Source organism: Dipodomys ordii, unplaced genomic scaffold (assembly GCF_000151885.1).
Source record: "Dipodomys ordii isolate 6190 unplaced genomic scaffold, Dord_2.0 Scaffold63, whole genome shotgun sequence".
Classification (NCBI taxonomy): domain Eukaryota; kingdom Metazoa; phylum Chordata; class Mammalia; order Rodentia; family Heteromyidae; genus Dipodomys; species Dipodomys ordii.
The window spans coordinates 8,604,882-8,622,612 of NW_012267279.1; the positions used below are offsets into that span (position 1 = coordinate 8,604,882).

At 42.6% G+C, this 17,731-nt stretch overlaps 1 protein-coding gene across 2 annotated transcripts in view; it reads right to left on the reverse strand.

Annotated features, from left to right (window-relative positions):
* Aak1 (AP2 associated kinase 1) overlaps positions 1 to 8,131 on the reverse strand; it is a 189,693-nt gene extending 181,562 nt beyond the window's left edge. For both annotated transcript variants that reach the window (XM_013022572.1, XM_013022571.1), the window contains exons 1-2: positions 7,968 to 8,131; positions 7,278 to 7,677 (exon numbers count right to left, since the gene is read on the reverse strand). In XM_013022572.1, the coding sequence (XP_012878026.1) occupies positions 7,278 to 7,440 (163 nt within the window). In that variant the 5' untranslated portion in view covers positions 7,441 to 7,677; positions 7,968 to 8,131. The remainder of the gene's footprint in view (positions 1 to 7,277; positions 7,678 to 7,967) is intronic.
* Positions 8,132 to 17,731: the final 9,600 nt, after the last annotated feature.

Below are 17,731 nucleotides of genomic sequence, written 5' to 3' on the forward strand. Positions count from 1 at the left end.
ACCCAAAAAAAAAAAAAAAAAGAAACTAGTCTTAGACAGATATACACCAGTGGTTCATGCCTGTACATATTCCTAGCTACTCAGGAGGCTAAGGTTTGAAGCTATCTGAGGCAGAAAAGTCCTGGAGACTCACATCTGCAATTATCCAGCAAAATACCAGACTAGAGGTATGGTAGAACACCAGCTATGAGCAGAGAAATCTGAGCAAGGCCCTGAGTTCATGCCATGCTCAGCATCAAGGCACACATACACGCACACACACACACACACACACACACACACACACACACACACACACACACACAAAGAAAGATACTAAGCAGTTAGAATATAGCTAATGTGTGAAGTATTGAATTATTATTCTGTTTAGTTTTAAACAATTTATACATAGTCATATGTGGCTATTTTATGTATAGCACAGACCTGTGCCACTAATAGATGGTTACCTCTATCTCAAAACATACAGTGTCTCAACAAACAATAAATTTTCCTGTGTTGTGTCTTTATGCATGTTGCACATTATCTTCTCTATCTAGAATGTTCTCCTGATCTTATCCCTCTTACCAATAAATTCTTTTTTTTTTAATTTTTTTATTTTTTCTGCTGGTCCTAGAGCTTGGTACTTGCCCTGGACACTATTCCTGAGCTTTTTTTGCTCAAGGCTAGTACTATACCACTTGAGCCACAGCTCTAATTCTGGCTTTTCTGGGGGGAGGGAAGGAGGGAGAGAAGGTTAATTGAAGAGTCTCAAAGATTTTCACACCAATGATGGCCTCTTGTGATCCTCAGATCTCAGCTTCCTGAGTAGGATTACAGGCACGAGCCATCAGTGCCCACTAAATTCTTATTTTTTTTTAAATACACCTCAAATATCACCTTTATCTTCCCCTAACTTTTCCCCACAGATCTGTTGCCCTCACCCTTTCACATTCCTCTATTGCAATAAATGCTACTTTCTTATATGTCTCAAGGTTCCTATTTGAGTTCCTGAAGGCAGAGCTACTTCCTACCATCTTCACACAGGGTTTCTCATCAGCATTTATTGACAAGGCAGTGAACGAATAACAAACTTCACTCTCCCAGGTCATAATGAAGTGCTCTTCCACCACACAAAATATGACTCCAGAAAGGTAGACTGCAAGTGAGTCTTTGCTGCCACGCTGGCTAGATGCTACTTCAACAGATAATAGCATGACTATTACTATAACTTCTTCATCTCTATGAGACACAGATGCCCTAGATAGCTCTCAAGTAGGCTCAGAAGGCACCTATCCTTGTAAGAGTGTAAGATGAAAGCAGACATCAGTACTAGTCCCCTTTCTAAAGTGTCCACTTTCAAATACTGTAAATTAAAATGATGACTGTAATACAGTAATATTATTTCCAGGTGCTTCATTAAGAGTCACCAAGCCTTTCTTGTATACTCTACATGTCATTTTAGCTACCATTCAAATCCCATGTGTTCTCTTGTCATCATCTCTTATTAAATGAGCTTGGTTTTTGTTAGAAAGACCAAAGAAAAGCCTCTGACCATAGCAATTGCTTATTCTGGACTTCATTTCTACATTCTGGATTTAGCTATATTTAGCAAAGCTAAACTGTCATCATGCCTGAAACCAGGAAGACACCATTCACAAACCACCCCCTGAAAATCTGCAGTTGCATTAAAAAGACCAGACTTCCCAGCAGGCAAAGACATCTGAAGTGGGAGGGATCAAACTGGTATTTGCGTCAAGAGAAAGCCTCAGGTGCTTATAACTAATCTCTGCCTGATGCTTAAGGGTCTCTATAAACTTATTTTCTTCTTTCTGCTCTAGTCAAACATCCTCATTATCATCCCCTATTCACCCTTTTTGGTAACACTAGTCTTCTGCCTCTCCCAATCCTTAGCCTTCCAAAACATATACACGCATATGCAAGCTTCTTGTCTCTATGACCCTTCTGGGAAACCTTTTCCTTTTCTCCATACATGCTATGCCTTAGCACAGAGCTAAGGTACAGCAGAGGAACAGTAGAGACTCCTAGTTATTTGATAGTAGCTAAGAGCCACTGAAGAAAGTAACAAGCAAATATATGCAAATGTACATTTGGAGGCAAATGTAAAAGAATCTCCTTATACATACATACATACAGCACATGCTACACATGTCCTTTCCTTGATTCTGGAAGGCAAACTTGCACTAACCAAAATAGTCAACATTAAGCCCAACACTACTGACTCCCATCTGTAATTCTATATACTCAGGAGGCTGAGATTGGAAAATCAAGGTTCAAAGCAAGCCAAGGCAGAAAAGTCCTTGAATTAACCAATAAAATCTCAAAATTTCAAATGGTGCTCTATCGTTTAAGTACCATCTGTGATCAAGTAAAGCTCAGTGAAAAGCCAGACACTGGTGACTCATACCTGTAATACTAGCTATTCAGGAGGCTGAGATCTAAGGATTGCAGTTCAAAGCCAGCCAGGGCAGAAAAATCCATGAGACTGTTATCTCCAATCAACTACTCAGAAAACACCAGAAGTGGTACTACGGGCTCAAGTAGTAAAGCCAAAGCCTGGAGCATAAAGAGGCTCGGAGATAGCACCCAGGCCCTGAGTTTAAGCCCAAGACTAGCAAAAAAAAAAAAAAAAGATAAAGATAAAAAAGAAAAGCTGAGTGAAGTCAAGGAAGGGGTAACATTGTCCAAAAAAAGAAATGTGTTCGTTACCTAACATAAAATGGCAACTCCTCTGTACAATACCTTAATAATAACAGTAAAATTATATTTAAAAAAGAAAGAAAAAAGCTGAGTGATAGGCCTGGTATCAAAACAAAAACAGAAAAAGGCAGAGAGCATTAGACTAGTTAGTATTCTTGACTCATCCTTCTATTTGGCCATTCCATACTAACATGTAGGCTACCCGCTCCGGCTGGAAGATCTTCAATAACCTATAGCTGGAACATCTGCTGGATAGCTGCCACTCCTCTTCAAATGTCTCCTGATCTGGAAACCTTCGTCCTCAGGCCCTTCATCTTCACAGACCATCTCTTACCATCTACCATACTCCAAGGCCCATGCTAATGCTAGATATTTGTATCAGGTTTGTTATTTACTCGTCCATGAGGCAAGAGCTCATCCAACTTACTGTCTCTGGAACCTAATACTGGGCTTGCCATAGAAAAGTACTAATGAATGTTCATGAGACATGCATATATCATATTGATACTAACAAGATATTTGTGTTATATGCCACATGTGGATTTTTGTTTTTTCCTTTTCCTTTCCTTTCCCCTCAATATCCCATTCTACAGATAGGAGAAATTATATTAGTTTTTCAGTATGAATCTTAGTTCTTATTAGTCCTGGTCCTAGATTCCTTTGGTAGAGATAGGAAAACTATTCTGAGGAGCTGGCTGGTCCAACTTATATGGAAATGAAACACCTCTGGAATACTCTTTTAAACACAGCAAGTGTTCAACACCTATTGTTTAAAGCTCAGATATAAGGCCTTCTATAGCTAAGAAGTATGATAAAAGCACCGCTTCTCATGTCCTTTGAAAGCACTGATTCAATTTTCCCAATGAGCTCATTCTGTAAACTTAAACCAAGTCCTTCCTTAATACCACATGGCCAGTTATTAGAAATGATTTAGCATCTCATAATAGCATATTCCTGAGAAAGCCAGAAAGTACCCTTCCCAACAACCAGCCTGGAGATATCCCCATTCCTCTAACTCAAAATGGATCTTACTTCCCTTAGATAACCACGTTCCTCCTGAACTAGTCAGTGAACCTGTCCAACAAGGCAGATATTACTGATGGAGAGCCTGCAGGCTAACACTCCCCAGTCTTACCTGGCAACTGTTTCTTGAGGCTCTTGCAACTTCTCACTATCAAGCACAGACATATGTGTGTGTGTGTATGTGTGTGTGTGTGTGTGTATATATATATATACATACATATATATTAGGGAAAAAGAAATAACAGAATATGGTGGTGATCAGGTCTGTGTCTGAAGATTGGCTAGCCATTGCCTAGGGCATCTGGTGTACAGCTTTGCTTAGAACTAGTAGAATTTTGTGTCTGGAGACTCAGAGAAGAAAGACTAGGAAGGAGCATGTTTGCCCAAAATACCTGTAATTACCCTTTAAGGAGCTGATAAGGCCTCTGCAAAGAACATCTGGCTTAGCCCAAACACAATGGAAGAAGGTGATTACTTTAGATTGTTACAACCAAACTTGCTTTCACTCCCCTTTAACTATATTGTTGCTGGTAGATAAAAGCAATTATTTATTGAACTTTTGAAAAGTGTTCAATGTTTACTGTCTTAGTAAATCCTCAAAGTAACTCTACCGAAGAGTGGTTTTCAGACTTTATACCCACCATTTACCAGGGATACCCAAGAACACGCATTTCTAGGAAGCTCTCAGATGAAGATGCTCCTGATTCAGGGCCCACATCTGAAGAACACTGCCACAACAAAAAAAAGAACTTCAAAAATGTTCCACAGCTTTTTTTTTTTAACAACAACAACAAAAAAAAAGCAGACCCCAAATTTGAGCCTAGATCAGTCTGATTCCACAGTCAATATTCATAACCACACTATATGTAAATGTGTGTTTTGTCTTTCTAAATTTCCTGGAGGCTCCACCAAGACTAGGGATGTAGCTCAGTAGTGGGAACTTGCCTACTATGTTCAAGGTCTATGGCTTCATTTCCAGCACTGTGAAAAAGTAAATAAAGGTAAACATCAGTCTTTCTTTCTTTCTTTTTTTTTTTTTTTGTCAGTCGTGGGGCTTGAACTCTGGGCCTGCATACTGTCCTTCAGCTCAAGGCTAGTGCTCTATCACTTGAGTCACAGAGCCATTTCCGGTTTTCTGGTGGTTTACTGGAGATAAGAGTTTCACCGACTTTCCTGCCCAGGCTGGCTCTGAACCATGATCCTTAGATCTCAGCCTCCTGAGTAGCTAGGATTACAGGCGTGAGCCATTGGCACCCGGCACATCAGTCTTTCCTTAGACCTGTTTCATCCCTTCTAGAATTTAATACTCTTTGGATTTCGTAAGTATTATATATTTTGTACACTAACTCCTGCACATGTACATACTTTACAGGCCACAAATTCAAACTCCATTATACTCAAGGAGCATAAAGAAATCAGCATTACCAAACCAAATTTTACACAACATTCTCTCTTGCTACTAAGATCTTTGCCCAAGCTATACCACACTAGCTAACTCCTACTCATTCTTCAGTTATTTCCTCTCCTAAAACCAGGCCTCTCCCCCAAAATAAAATAATATAAAGTGGCAGTTGGCATACTCTGAGCTTATCTCCATGATGGCACTAGTTATTCTGTTATAACTGCCCATTTTCCATCCCTTAAAACAGTTCATAAATTCTAGCACCTTGTTTAACATCACGTCCCCAGAACATACTACGGTGCCTGCCATAAATGACTAAATGCAGAGGTGAAAGCCCCATGTTCCACTTTAGCATGTCATAATGCACAGTTCTCAGGAATGAAGTTCAGGGAAGAGGAGGACAGCCATAGATAACAAAGAACAATTTTGCCTTTACATTTGGCCATCCTTCTCCAAGATCAAGACTTTGTGAACAGGCATCGCTTAGGGCAAGGCATCCATGATGAAACAACATCCTAGCTGAACAAAATGCTCCAGGGTTATGAGGTCAGGAAAGGCCAGTCAAAGGAAGAGGAAGGAGCTGTGCACCCCCTCATTCTTCTGATCTCTCTTTCTCACATCCTTCTCCATTTCTCCACCCCACTGCAGTCCGGGTTTTGGCACAGGGATGAAGGAGACAGATCAGACTCAAGGGTACAGATCTGGCAGCAGGCACAGAAGCATCTCCCATCCTGCACCAAAGCCCACAAGGAAGAATCCTGAGGGACAGTGACTCAGGACCAGGATTAAGTCCAGCTAGAACATTACTACAAATGAAAACAGAACAATATTAACTGTCAGAGACCCTTTTTAAAATATGATTTTTCAAGTACAAGCTTCAAAATCGCATCCCCAGAAACTGGGCCCGTAAATCCAATGTTGACAAAAGCTGAGAGCCAAACACAGCTTCTCCCTCTTCCCAACCCACCCACCAGCCTGCAACACTCAGGATGACAGGCATTTCCTAGGCCCAGGTAGGGATCCTTGCTTCAACCTTAGTTTACAAAAAGCTCCTTTTCAGAGGGGCCTCTTAGCGTTCTTTCTCTCTTCCCTCGCTAATAAACTGTTCCATACCACCATGTTGCAGTAATAGAGGCCTCCCCTTTCCAATGTCTTGCAGTCCAAAACACAACCTACAGGAGGTTGGCCCCATCCAATTAGTTTGAATTGCTTCACACCAAGGAAATTACTGCTTTTATTAAAAATAAAAGCACACTAAGCAGGCAATGAGCTGTGAAAAGTATGAGTCTAGCATGATTATGAAGGTCGAGGTTAAGGTTACAAGAGACAGGAAAAGATTTCCCAAAAGCCTGGGGGATAAAGATAAATATCTACATTAGTTCAGATTATACAAATGAACACACACAGAAGGAGGGAATTTACACAACAGATGTAAATAACATCCGGTCCAATACAGGGGGAAAAAAACAAAATGAGAGCTACTCTCAAGTAGTTCTTAATAAAAATTTTAAAATGAGAGAAAGAAGGGCCTAGAGATTGAGTTCAAAACAATCACATTCACTTCATATAATTTCTGTTATCTTAGCTACATCCTGGGAGCCTGATAACAGTTGATCTGAAAACAAACCTAGTCAAATCCACCTAGAGCCTTGCTCAGATAAACACACTCCCATTCCCAGAAAATCGGACCTTCCTTTCAACACCTCCTTATGGAAATGGAAAAGTTAGTAGGAAAAAATCCCTCTTCCTCCTTAAGGATTCCCCCAATTCCCACCCTACATTCTTCACATCAGTATTTCAAGTTTTGGGAGGATGACAAACCCACCACCCTGCATCTGATGGTGAGCTTTACACTTTCCCATCTACGTTTTTCTCTTCTGATCCGCCTAATTCCAGGAGGAAAAGAAGGTGGCTTCTTAACCTTTTATTTCCCTCCCTAAAAGGCCACTGCAGTAAACAACTTCCCCCTACCCCTTTAAGCCCTGTCACTTTCCAATCTCAGTTTTAAATCTCTCAAGGACAATGACTCACGAGGAAAGTGCGGGGGAGGGGGGGTCAGTTGGTGAAAAACCCATTCATACATTCAACAACTAGAAACCAGAGTCTTGCCACATCAGCACAAGATTTTAATTTACAGCGCAGAGTTCCACCGTACCTTCTGCCAGCACCTCGTCCACTGTGACCTGCTGTCGCCCGATGCCAAAGACCCTTCCGATATAGCCACTGCCCAGGCCTGAGGTGCTGCCCCCTCCTCCGCTGGAGCCCGAGCCCAGGCCAGAGCCACCCTGTTCTCGTCGGGAGTCGAAAAACTTCTTCATCTTGCAAATAGGAAGCAGCAAAGCAAAATGCCGATGGTTTCTAGATGTGTTTTTTTTTTTTTTTTTTTTTTAAAGAAAAGAGATCTAAGGATTTCTTCTCGGATTTCAGCTCCGCGAGGAGCCACCCGAATCCGGTCGTGGGGGTGGGGGCTGAGGGAGGATGCCTATAGGAATATGCGTGTCAATCGCGCGGCGGGTCCCCTCCTCCTCCAGAGAGCGATTCGTGTAAGTTTAAACCTGCGATGACAGAGGAAGAGAGAGGATGAATCAGTAACACACTTAAAAATTCAACTGCCGAGTCCTAGAGGGAGCAAAAGCCATCATCCCAGGGAAACGCTCCATGCATTTTCCTGCTGAAAAGAATCCCGAGGCTGAAAATGCATCCCCGGCCCCACAACTCCGGATCCCCGTGCCCAGCCGGAGCTCGGAAAAAGGAGGGCCGGCCTGGACAGCGCCGATCCTGCTGGTCCCCCCTACGACCCGGTCCCCCTCGCCGCCCCGCCAGGGAGCATCCCCGAGGCACCCACTTGAGACGGCTCGGCGGCCGGAGCCCAGCTACCAGCCCCGCAACATTGTCACGGCCGCCGGGCCGACCTGAGACACGGAGAGGAGGCGGCGCTGCAGTCTGAGCCGGGGCTCGTTCGGCGCCCGCCCGCCCGCTCGCTCGCTCGCTCACTAGCCCGCCCGCCAGCTGATCCCCCGTGCGCCCGGCGGAGACTGACCCGCCGCCCCTCCCCCGCGCGCGCTCCCGCCGGGCTCCATCCACCCAACCAGGAAGTGAACCGCCGCCGGAAGTGCCTCTTGGGGCGGCGCGGCCCGGAGCCCTGGCAACTCCTGGGGCTGATTCCCTTTCTCGACAAATGGAAAATAAGTCGATGACGAGAAGACCGGGGAAACGGGATGGGGAGGATCTTTAGTGCAGAGAGAGTCTTAGAAAAGAGCGTTTCTATCGCCTTTCGCAGGGCACCCTGGGAAAGGTAGTTCGGCGCAGTCTGGCAGGCGGACTACAACTCCCAAGATGGCCCTGGAGAAGCGGGCGCGGCGTCGGCCCTGGCCTCCGCAGCCTCCGAGATGGTTAGTGGGTTGGTGCATATGTGGAGAGTCAGTTATTTAAACACATCCGGTAAAGAAACTGCCAGAGACCTGCTCCCCCCACCCTACCCCCTACTCGTTGCATGTTTTTTTCACTTCTGGGGCCATCTTATTTGCGGCCTGGCGGCCTGGCACAAGGAACTCTGGGAGTTGTAGTTTCTAATCAGAACGAGGCTGACACCTGAAGGACGCGGCTTAACCGCTTAGCCCCTAGCTGATCCTGCCAGGCATCCCAACGTCCCCCGGGCCGGAGATGGAGGGTGAGAGGTTGATGGGGAAGTGGTGCTGGAAGTTGCATCGGGCCACGCGGGAATGTCAGCTCTGACAAAAAGAGAGCGGGAGCCTTTCCGCCCCCGACCTCGATCGCAGCTTCTGCTGGCGAAGATGAGAGCCGGCTCCCGGGGCAGCTGTGGGCCCTGCGCTTCGAGAACGCCTCTGAGACAGTGAGTGTCTCGTCCGGAAATCCACGGGCGAGATTCGAAACGGCAAACTGCCGAAGGTTGTGCGCAGGGCGGATCCTAGGGAACCTGCAGACTCAGCCCATTGGCTCCACCCCAAACTTTGGGGCTTGTCACCCGACAGTGACGCTCAATTCTTCCACCTTTGCAGACTCTCTGGGTGGGCCTGGTTCCCCCACATCACCACACACACACACACACACACACACACACACACACACACACAGGCACACGCTCTCCGGGTCCTCCCACCCGGGAACTCCAAACGGGCCTTGTATTTGTTGTACCTGGAGAATTTAACAGTAAAATACTCCCCCCTCCCGCCCCCATACCTCCTGAGTGCCGACAGAGGGGAGCGGACTAAGGTTTGCATCTGTCAGATGGGGAAGACATGGAGGGCAGTTTGTATTCTCTGTTCCCAGATTTCCCGACGATGATGCTGAAGATGGTACCAAATCCCTCCTCGCCTCCACACACACACACACACACCCTCCCCAGGAAATCCACGATTTTTTCTAATCTCAGAATATAGGTTAGTTCTCACCTCCACCCGCTCTCCCCACTTCAATGGTGCGACAGCCCTCTTGGATTGCAATTAGTCCCAGATTTCTTCGGCAGGGTGCACACGGGGCGGGGAGGGGTGGGGATAGATCTTGCTTTCTTTCATCTAAATATTGAGCTGCTGGGCTAGAGGTGGCTGTGGCTGCTGAGGCTTCTTGTTTAAAGTGGTGCCATTGTAATTAAACGCCCTGTATCGAGATACCATCTTTTCTTCCGGAGAGAGTCAAAGTTGCCACCTCGGTTCACAAATTCATGCAGCCACCTCCGGGGTGAAATGCTGCACCTGCTAAAACATTCCCTCAGAGCAAGCCCACGGAGGCATGTTCTCTGCACCTTCCTTAAAAGGCTAGGTTTTTGTCCAAAGAAGCTTGGAATAGATCTTAAAATAGATGAGAAAGATCATTTAGAATTGGGTTCATTGACCCCCTCTTTCTCGGCATTTTTTTTTTAAAGAAGCTCTGTCAGGTCCTAAGTCTGTTAGGCCTGTTGCAACACTTTGTCAGGTTTTTCTCAACTGTCTTGATACCAGAACAAGACTAGGTTTATCACAAACTGCATCTCACCTTCCAACAAGATTAATGTAGCTAACTTATGTATTGAACACAAACCTGTATGCTTTGATCAGAATCTGAGGAAAGAGGTTTAAGAACCAAAAACTAGCAGCTGGGTGCTGGTGGCTCACGCCTGTAATCCTAGCTACTCAGGAGGCTGAGAATCATGGTTCAAAGCTAGCCCCTGCAGGAAAGTCTGTGAGACTCTTATCTCCAATTAATCACCAGAACACCAGAAGTGATGCTGTGGCTCAAGTGGTACAGCACTTGCCTTGAGCTGAAGAGCTCAGGGACAGCACCCAGACCCAAAGTTCAAGCCCCAAGACCGACCAAAAAAAAGAAAGAAAGAAAGAAAGAAAAACTAGAAATAGATTCTTTGCCTTCCTTTCTCTCAGAAACTAATAGCAACTATGACAAATCCATTTTTGGTTTGATTTGGTTTGGGGGTGTGTATGTGTGTATGTGTGTGTGTGTGTGTCTCTGCATGCTCGCGCACGCACATGTGCACTCTGTGTGGGTGCCAGGCCTTGAGCTCAGGGCATTATACTATTGTTTGACGTTTTCACTCATGATTAGTGCTCTACCACTTGACCCACACCTCTGGTCCTGTTTTTTGTTTCTTTTTGTATTTTTTTGTTGTTTTTTGTTGTTGTTGGTTTTTGCTGATAAATCCAAGTTGGAGCCTCACAGACATTTCTGCCCAAGCTGACTTCAAACCATGATCCTCATTTCTGAATAGCTAGAATTACAAACATGAGTCACCAGGCCCAGCTTAATTTTGTTCATTGTTGCTGTCATTATTTGCTTTACCTACATTAGGTCATTTCATTCTCACAACAATACTATGAAATAAGGTACTATTATTACACTTATTTTAAAGTGGTTATTGAAGTTGAGACGTAAGTGACTTGCCTAAAGTCACAATGACAGCAACTGGCAAAATAAGGATTTAAACCCAAATATTTTGGCTCCTCTGAGCTCAGTGCTACACTGAGCTTTCTTAGAAAGTACAAATGAAAGCTGAGCAGGGCTGGGAAGGTGGCTCAATGGTAGAGTGCTTGCCTTGCATGCATGAGGCCCTGGGTTCAAATCCTCAGCACCACATAAACAGAAAAGGCCAGAAGGGATGCTGTGGCTTAAGTGGTAGAGCGCTAACCTTGAGCTGAAGAGCTGAGGGACAGCGCCCAGGCCCAGAGTTCAGGCCCCAACACTGACAAAAAAAGAAAAAAAGAAAGAAAAAGAAAGCCGAGCACTGGTGACTCATGCCTGTAATCCCAATTACTTGAGAGGCTAAGATATGAAAATCATAGTTGGAAGCCAGCCCCGGCAGAAAAGGCCATGAGACTCTCATCTCCAGCAAACTACTCAGAAAAAGCTGGAAATGGAACTATGGCTCAAGTGATAGAGCACTAGCCTTGAGCAAAAGAAGCTCAGGGACAGTGCCCAGGCTCTGAGTTCAATCCCCATGAACAACAAAAAACAAACAAAATATTATGTAATGGCTTCTTAGTAATCAACCCTTAACGCCCAGTATATATAATTTCAATTTAAATCAGTAGCCTTTATGCTGCTTTAATTTTGACTATGGTTTGTTTGTTTTGTGTGTGTGTGTGTGTGTGTGTGTGTGCACGCGCGCGCGCTGGTGGTGGGGTCTGGACTCTGGGCCTAAGCGCTGTCCCTCAGCTCTTCAGCTCAAGGCTAGCTCTCTACCACTTGAGCCACAGCGCCACTTCTGGCTTTTTCTGCTTACGTGGTGTTGAGGAATCGAACCCAGGGCCTCATGCATGCAAGGCAAGCACTCTACCACTGAGCTAAGACTATGTTTTTATGATTGGAGGAACTAGGTCAAAAAGTATGGTTGTTTTTGCAGCTAGAAAGACAAAGTTCCCCTCCCACAGGAAAGAGATGCTGATTTGCTCTTCACTCTGATTTAGCAGCTTTCATGACTTAGGTACTAAAATGAATATTATAATTAACAAAATAAATATATTTTCTATCTTCAAGGTGGTTTTGGCCTTTAAAGAAAGCACCTTGTCTGTACCCTGACCCAACACTGATTTTTTTTTTCCTGCTAGGTCGAGGGGCTTGAACTCTGGGCTTGGGCGCTGTTCCTGCACTCTTCAGCTCAAGGCAAGCTCTCTACTACTTGAGCCACGGTGCCACTTCCAGTTTTCTAGTGATTAATTGGACATAAGAGTCTCAAGGACTTTCCTGCCTGAGCTGACTTTGAACATGATCCTCAGATCTCAGCCTCCTGAGTAGTTAGGATTACAGGCATGAGCCACCGGTGCCTAGCTCCAACACTGAATATTTACAGTTTGAAAAGAAATGCATTGTCAAAGCTCATGGAATTCACCAACTTGATAGGCCATGATAATGACAATTTGCCTTGTGAAGGTTAAAATTTGTTTGTTACTTTAACTAACTATTCCACAATACTGTGAAATATGTGAAATTTATGTTATCACCTAAACTCAATTAAAAAAGAAAAAGAAAAGTAAGAGAAGGGATGAGTTAGGAGCAATGGGTGACAGTGTTATCAGATAGTTTGTATTCATATACTGTTTTGTAGAATGGGAACTTCTTTGTACAACTACTTAAAGATAATTTTTTAATGCATCCATCTCATTTTTGTTAGGTTGGATTTGGTGCTTGTCATTATTTAAGTTAGTTTGAACACTTGTGTTCATTTATCTATTCATGAGTTGTTTTATAAAGCACCTATTTGAAGTCAAAACTATCCCCTGAGTCCAGGGCTTCTGCCATTGAGCTATACACCTACAAGTCCCTCTCAACTTTCTAAGAGAGCTTCAAAATTTTATTCTGTAGCTTGAGATAGCCTGCCTAGTAATTGCAAAGACCTGAGTTCAAGCCCAAGTACTACCCAAAAATTTCACACAAAAACTCAGCAGGGCACTGATGGCTCATACCTATAATCCTAGCTACTCAGAGACTGAGATCTGAGGATCCCAGTTCAAACCCAGGCCAGGCAGGACCATCCGTGAGACTCTTATTTCCAGTTAACCACCAGAAAACCAGAAGTGGCACTGTGGCTCAAGTGGTAGAGTGCTAGCCTTGAGCTGAAAAGCTGAGGGACAATGCCCAGGCCCAGAGTTCAAGCCTCAAGACCAACCAAAAAAAAAAAAAAAAAAAGCACTCCCCATACTTTTTTAAATCTCTTCCAGTTTTATTATTTTAAATATAAATTATTTATTTACAAAACTATATACAAAACATTACTTTGTCTAATGCCACTTTAGATTCTTTGTTTCCTTAAAGATGCCCCTTTCCATATCTAGTTTCCTTCAATACTATTTACCTTACTGCTACTTCCTCTTTGCATATCAATCTGTATGTTTTATCAGTTATCTTGGTGTTGGTGTCTGTTTCTGCCTAATTTTTATTGTAAACAAAGTAGGGGTAGATTTTCTTAAATTACTTTCAGTAAATCTTATTCAAAAGAGCAGCGTTCTCTTCATTTTACATGCTGTGTTTCTCTTTCACTTGCTGTAGAATTTTTGCAAGAAGTTGTTAGTTTTGCTCATCCCTAGATGAGCCATGTTGCTGGTAGTCTTGTTTTTTCTGAGTCATCTAAGGTGTTTTTAATGGGTGATTGGAGAAGCTAAGGAACATCCATCAGTTACCTTCTTAAATTGGTACAGCCCATTCACATTTTTAATCTGTTGTATTGACTGGATTGGGAACATGAAATATGAACTAGCTGAGCTCTGGTGGCTCGTGCCTGTGATCTTCATTACTTACGAGGCTGAAATCTGAGGATTGTGGTTCAAAACCAGCCCACACAGGAAAGTCCATGAGACTTTTATTATTATTATTGTGAAAATACTGTACGGAGGGGTTACAATTACATGGGCAAGATAATGACTACATTTCTTATCAAGCATTGTAGCCTCCTCCTTTGTTTCCCCTTCCCATCCCTTCCCATCCTCCCCCCTCCATGAGACTCTTATCTCTAATCACACTCAAAAAAGCTAGAAGTAGAATTGTAGCTCAAGTGGTAGAGTACTAGCCTTGAGCAAAAAAGTTCAGGCACAGCACGGACGCCCTGAGTTCAAGCTGCAGGATCCAGTAACAGCATGTGCACACATACACACACACATTAAAATAAAATGTACTTGTTATAATTGCCATAAGATATACATTAGAATTCATGAAATAGTGTCAGTGTCCGTGTCCCAGAGACTATCTTCCCCCAATGGGCATTTGGGGGCACCAGGTATGAGTCTCTTTGCTCCATGAGGAATCATTTCTAATTCTGGCATTTGAATTCATGGGCCTCTAGCTTTCTAGGAAAATGCTCTATTGCCTAAGCCACACTTCCAATCATTTTTGCTAGTTTTTTTAATTTTTTATTGTTATTTTAAGATGCTGTACAGAAGGATTACAGTTACACATGTCGGGTAAAGAGTACATTTCTTTTTGGACAGTGTCACCCCTTCCCTTGCTCTCTCCCAGTTTTTCCCTCCCACCCCCACCCACAAGTTGCATAGTTCATTTTCAACATAGTCCCTAGTAAATCCCACTGCTACATTTGTTTACCCTTTGTCCCTCCATTTCTGTGTCCCTCCCCACTTGCCCTCCAGAGACATATAAATCAATAAATAAGACAAAAGGAAACAAAAATAGCAATGAATTTTTTAAAAACCTCTTGGCTATGGTTATTTTGGAGGTGGGGTCTTGTGTGTGCCCCGGTGCACCTCTGGACCTTGATCTTTGTATTTCTGTTTCCTACCACCCAGCTTATGAGGCATTCTACCCCATTTCAGTGAGGCACGTTTTCTTGAAATTTTTCTTCCCTTAGTGCATACATCTTAGTTTGATGTCCCCATTGTCACACAACATAGTTTTTGTTTTGTTTTGTTTTTGCCAGTCTTGGGGCTTGAACTCAGGGCCTGGGCACTGTCCTTGAACTTCCTTTCCTCAAGCCTAGCACTCTACCACTTGAGCCACAGCGCCACTTCCAGCCTTTTCTGTTTCTGTAGTACTGAGGAACTGAACCCAGTGCTTCATGCATGCTAGGCAAGCACTCTACCCTAGGCAACATTCCCAGCCCCACAGAACACATTTTGACCCCATATATGTGCTCTGTGTCTAGGAAATATCAAGACGCTACACCTTTCCACATAGGTACCCAACTCAGGACTCTGGCATTAGTAATGCTGGACTGTTTACCTAGGCAGTCATTAAACACCAGAATGGGGATGTCCTGCTAGAAGCTACTACAACATATTTGTGCTACAGACTAGCGCTAGTCCTTAAAGTGTTTACTTGTCCACAATTAAGTAAATAAAGAAATTGGAAATAAACTTTTACGGTACATAATTTTTATATCTAATTTACAGCCCAACTGAGACCTTTTGGGAATGAGAGACTGTTAATTATTGTTAATTATTAAGTCATGACAACAAACATTAACCGGACCATCCAGACAAACTGGAACATGTGGCCACTTCATCCAATTACCTCACTAGTGTTGGAGTTCTATGGCCATGCTGACCAAGTGACCTCCTACACTCTCTTTTCCTGAGTGTAACATACACTAACCCCAAATCTAGTAACTCCACTTGCACCCCTCATGCCTATCATTTCCCAAGCTATCCCTGAAAATCGACTGATTGAATACTATGTACTACTCTCTTGCTCAAGTGGCGATATGTATCAATGACCCTCTCCACTAGAGGATTTTTTTTTTTATGTCAGCCATGGGTCTTGAACTCAGGGCCTGGACGCTGCCCCTGTGCTCTTCAGCTCCAGGCAAGCACTCTACTACTTGAGCCACAGCACCAATTCTCATTTCTAGTGGTTTATTGGAGATAAGACTATCATGGACTTTCCTGCCTGGGCTGGCTTTGAACCATGATCTTCAGATCTCAGCCTCCTGAGTAGCTAGGGTTACAGGCATGAGCTACCGGCACCTGGCCACTAGAGGATATTGTGAAGGCCCAGTGCTAGGCTTTTGCTATGCCTCCCTCATGAGACTTAAAATACAATAAATGGTTATGATGGTTATAACTTTTGACTTGGTGAATGTAGCATTAACCCCACTTCTTACAAACTGCAGTATTTAGTGCTTCTCTGCAAAAGTTTTTCTAACCATTCTTTTTGCTAGTAGACTTGTAAAACTCAGCCAAGCTTTGAGCATAGTAGAAATTTAGTCTTTTCAGCTGGTACTCTGCTGCAAAGTCCTGTAGAATATCACATATACTTCATGAATTATGGCATGGCAATGATCATTAAATGTTTTACTATCATCACTAATTATATAATCTCTCATACATTTTAAAGTTCACATATAGAAATTTACATCGTGTCAAAATAATTACAAACTATATGATTTCTAGCATCTTATACATATTTATCATTATTAAACTTATAATACTTTTTCAAATATATGTATTAAAGATTAAATACCCCTTGCTTTTTTTAATCACTCATTTAGGAATATTTCAGTTTGCCTTTGACAGTTACAAGTTTCAAATTCTTTTTTCCTCTTGGAATGCATATTTTTACTCTAAGATTTTATTCTAAATTTATATAATTTTATCTTGGCAATCCTTTCATTGAATTTATTATGATTCTCTACAATGAAATTTACACGTAAATTTTTGAGATTTTTAATGCCCTCTAAATATAATACTTAGGTATTAAAACACTCTCTAGGCTGGTTGCTGGTGGCTTATACCTGTAATCCTAGCTACTCTGGAGACCTGAGAGTTGCAGATTCAAAGCCAGCCCAGGCAGGGAAATCAGTGAGATTCTTATCTCCAATTAACTACCAGAAAACCGGAAGTGGGTCTGTGACCCAGAGTGGTAGAGCACTAGCCTTGAGCAAAAGAGCTCAGAGATAGGCCCTGAGTTCAAGATCCACAATGGATCAAGATAAATAAATAAATAAACCACTTTCTAGATCAACTTATTATATTATTGATATAAATTTGTTACAACAAAACAATATTTTTTTATTTTTCAAAAAGTGAATGTAATTAAAACATATTGATTGATAAAATGAATGATGCCTACAAGAATTTAGTCCTAAACCAAGCATGGTGATTCACTTCTGTAGTCCCAGCTACTAGAGACAGTAGGATCTTGAATTTGAAATTGACCCTCAAAAAGTAAAGTCCTCAAAAGTTAGTAAAGTCTCAAAAAACAAAACTTAAGCAAAGAAGCTTGGAATGGGGCTCAGGTAGGCCTGAGTTCCATCACAAGTGCTAGAAATAGTTAATTAATTTAATTGATTCTAGGTCTTTTAATGATTTTTATGCTCTTAAATATTGGGAAAATTTGATCAGTATGTAAGTGGATAAGACTCAAAGAAGTATACATTAGCAATATAACATTTCTTTGTGCTTCTGGGAAACAAGCAGAAAAAATTTTAAGGATTCTATTCTAAAAACTTACTGTTAACAATAAACTTTCACTTGATTTATCTTTTATACATTCTATGAAAAAGAAAAAAAATGAGTGTCATTGCTTATAAAAGTATATCACAAGTCACTGAAGCCATTTACTTCCTCAGTTTTTAGGAAACATCAAAAAAAGTCTTACCAAGATTTAGCAACTGACTGTTTAGAGGCAATTTATTTAATCCAATATTCTCAGAGGAGT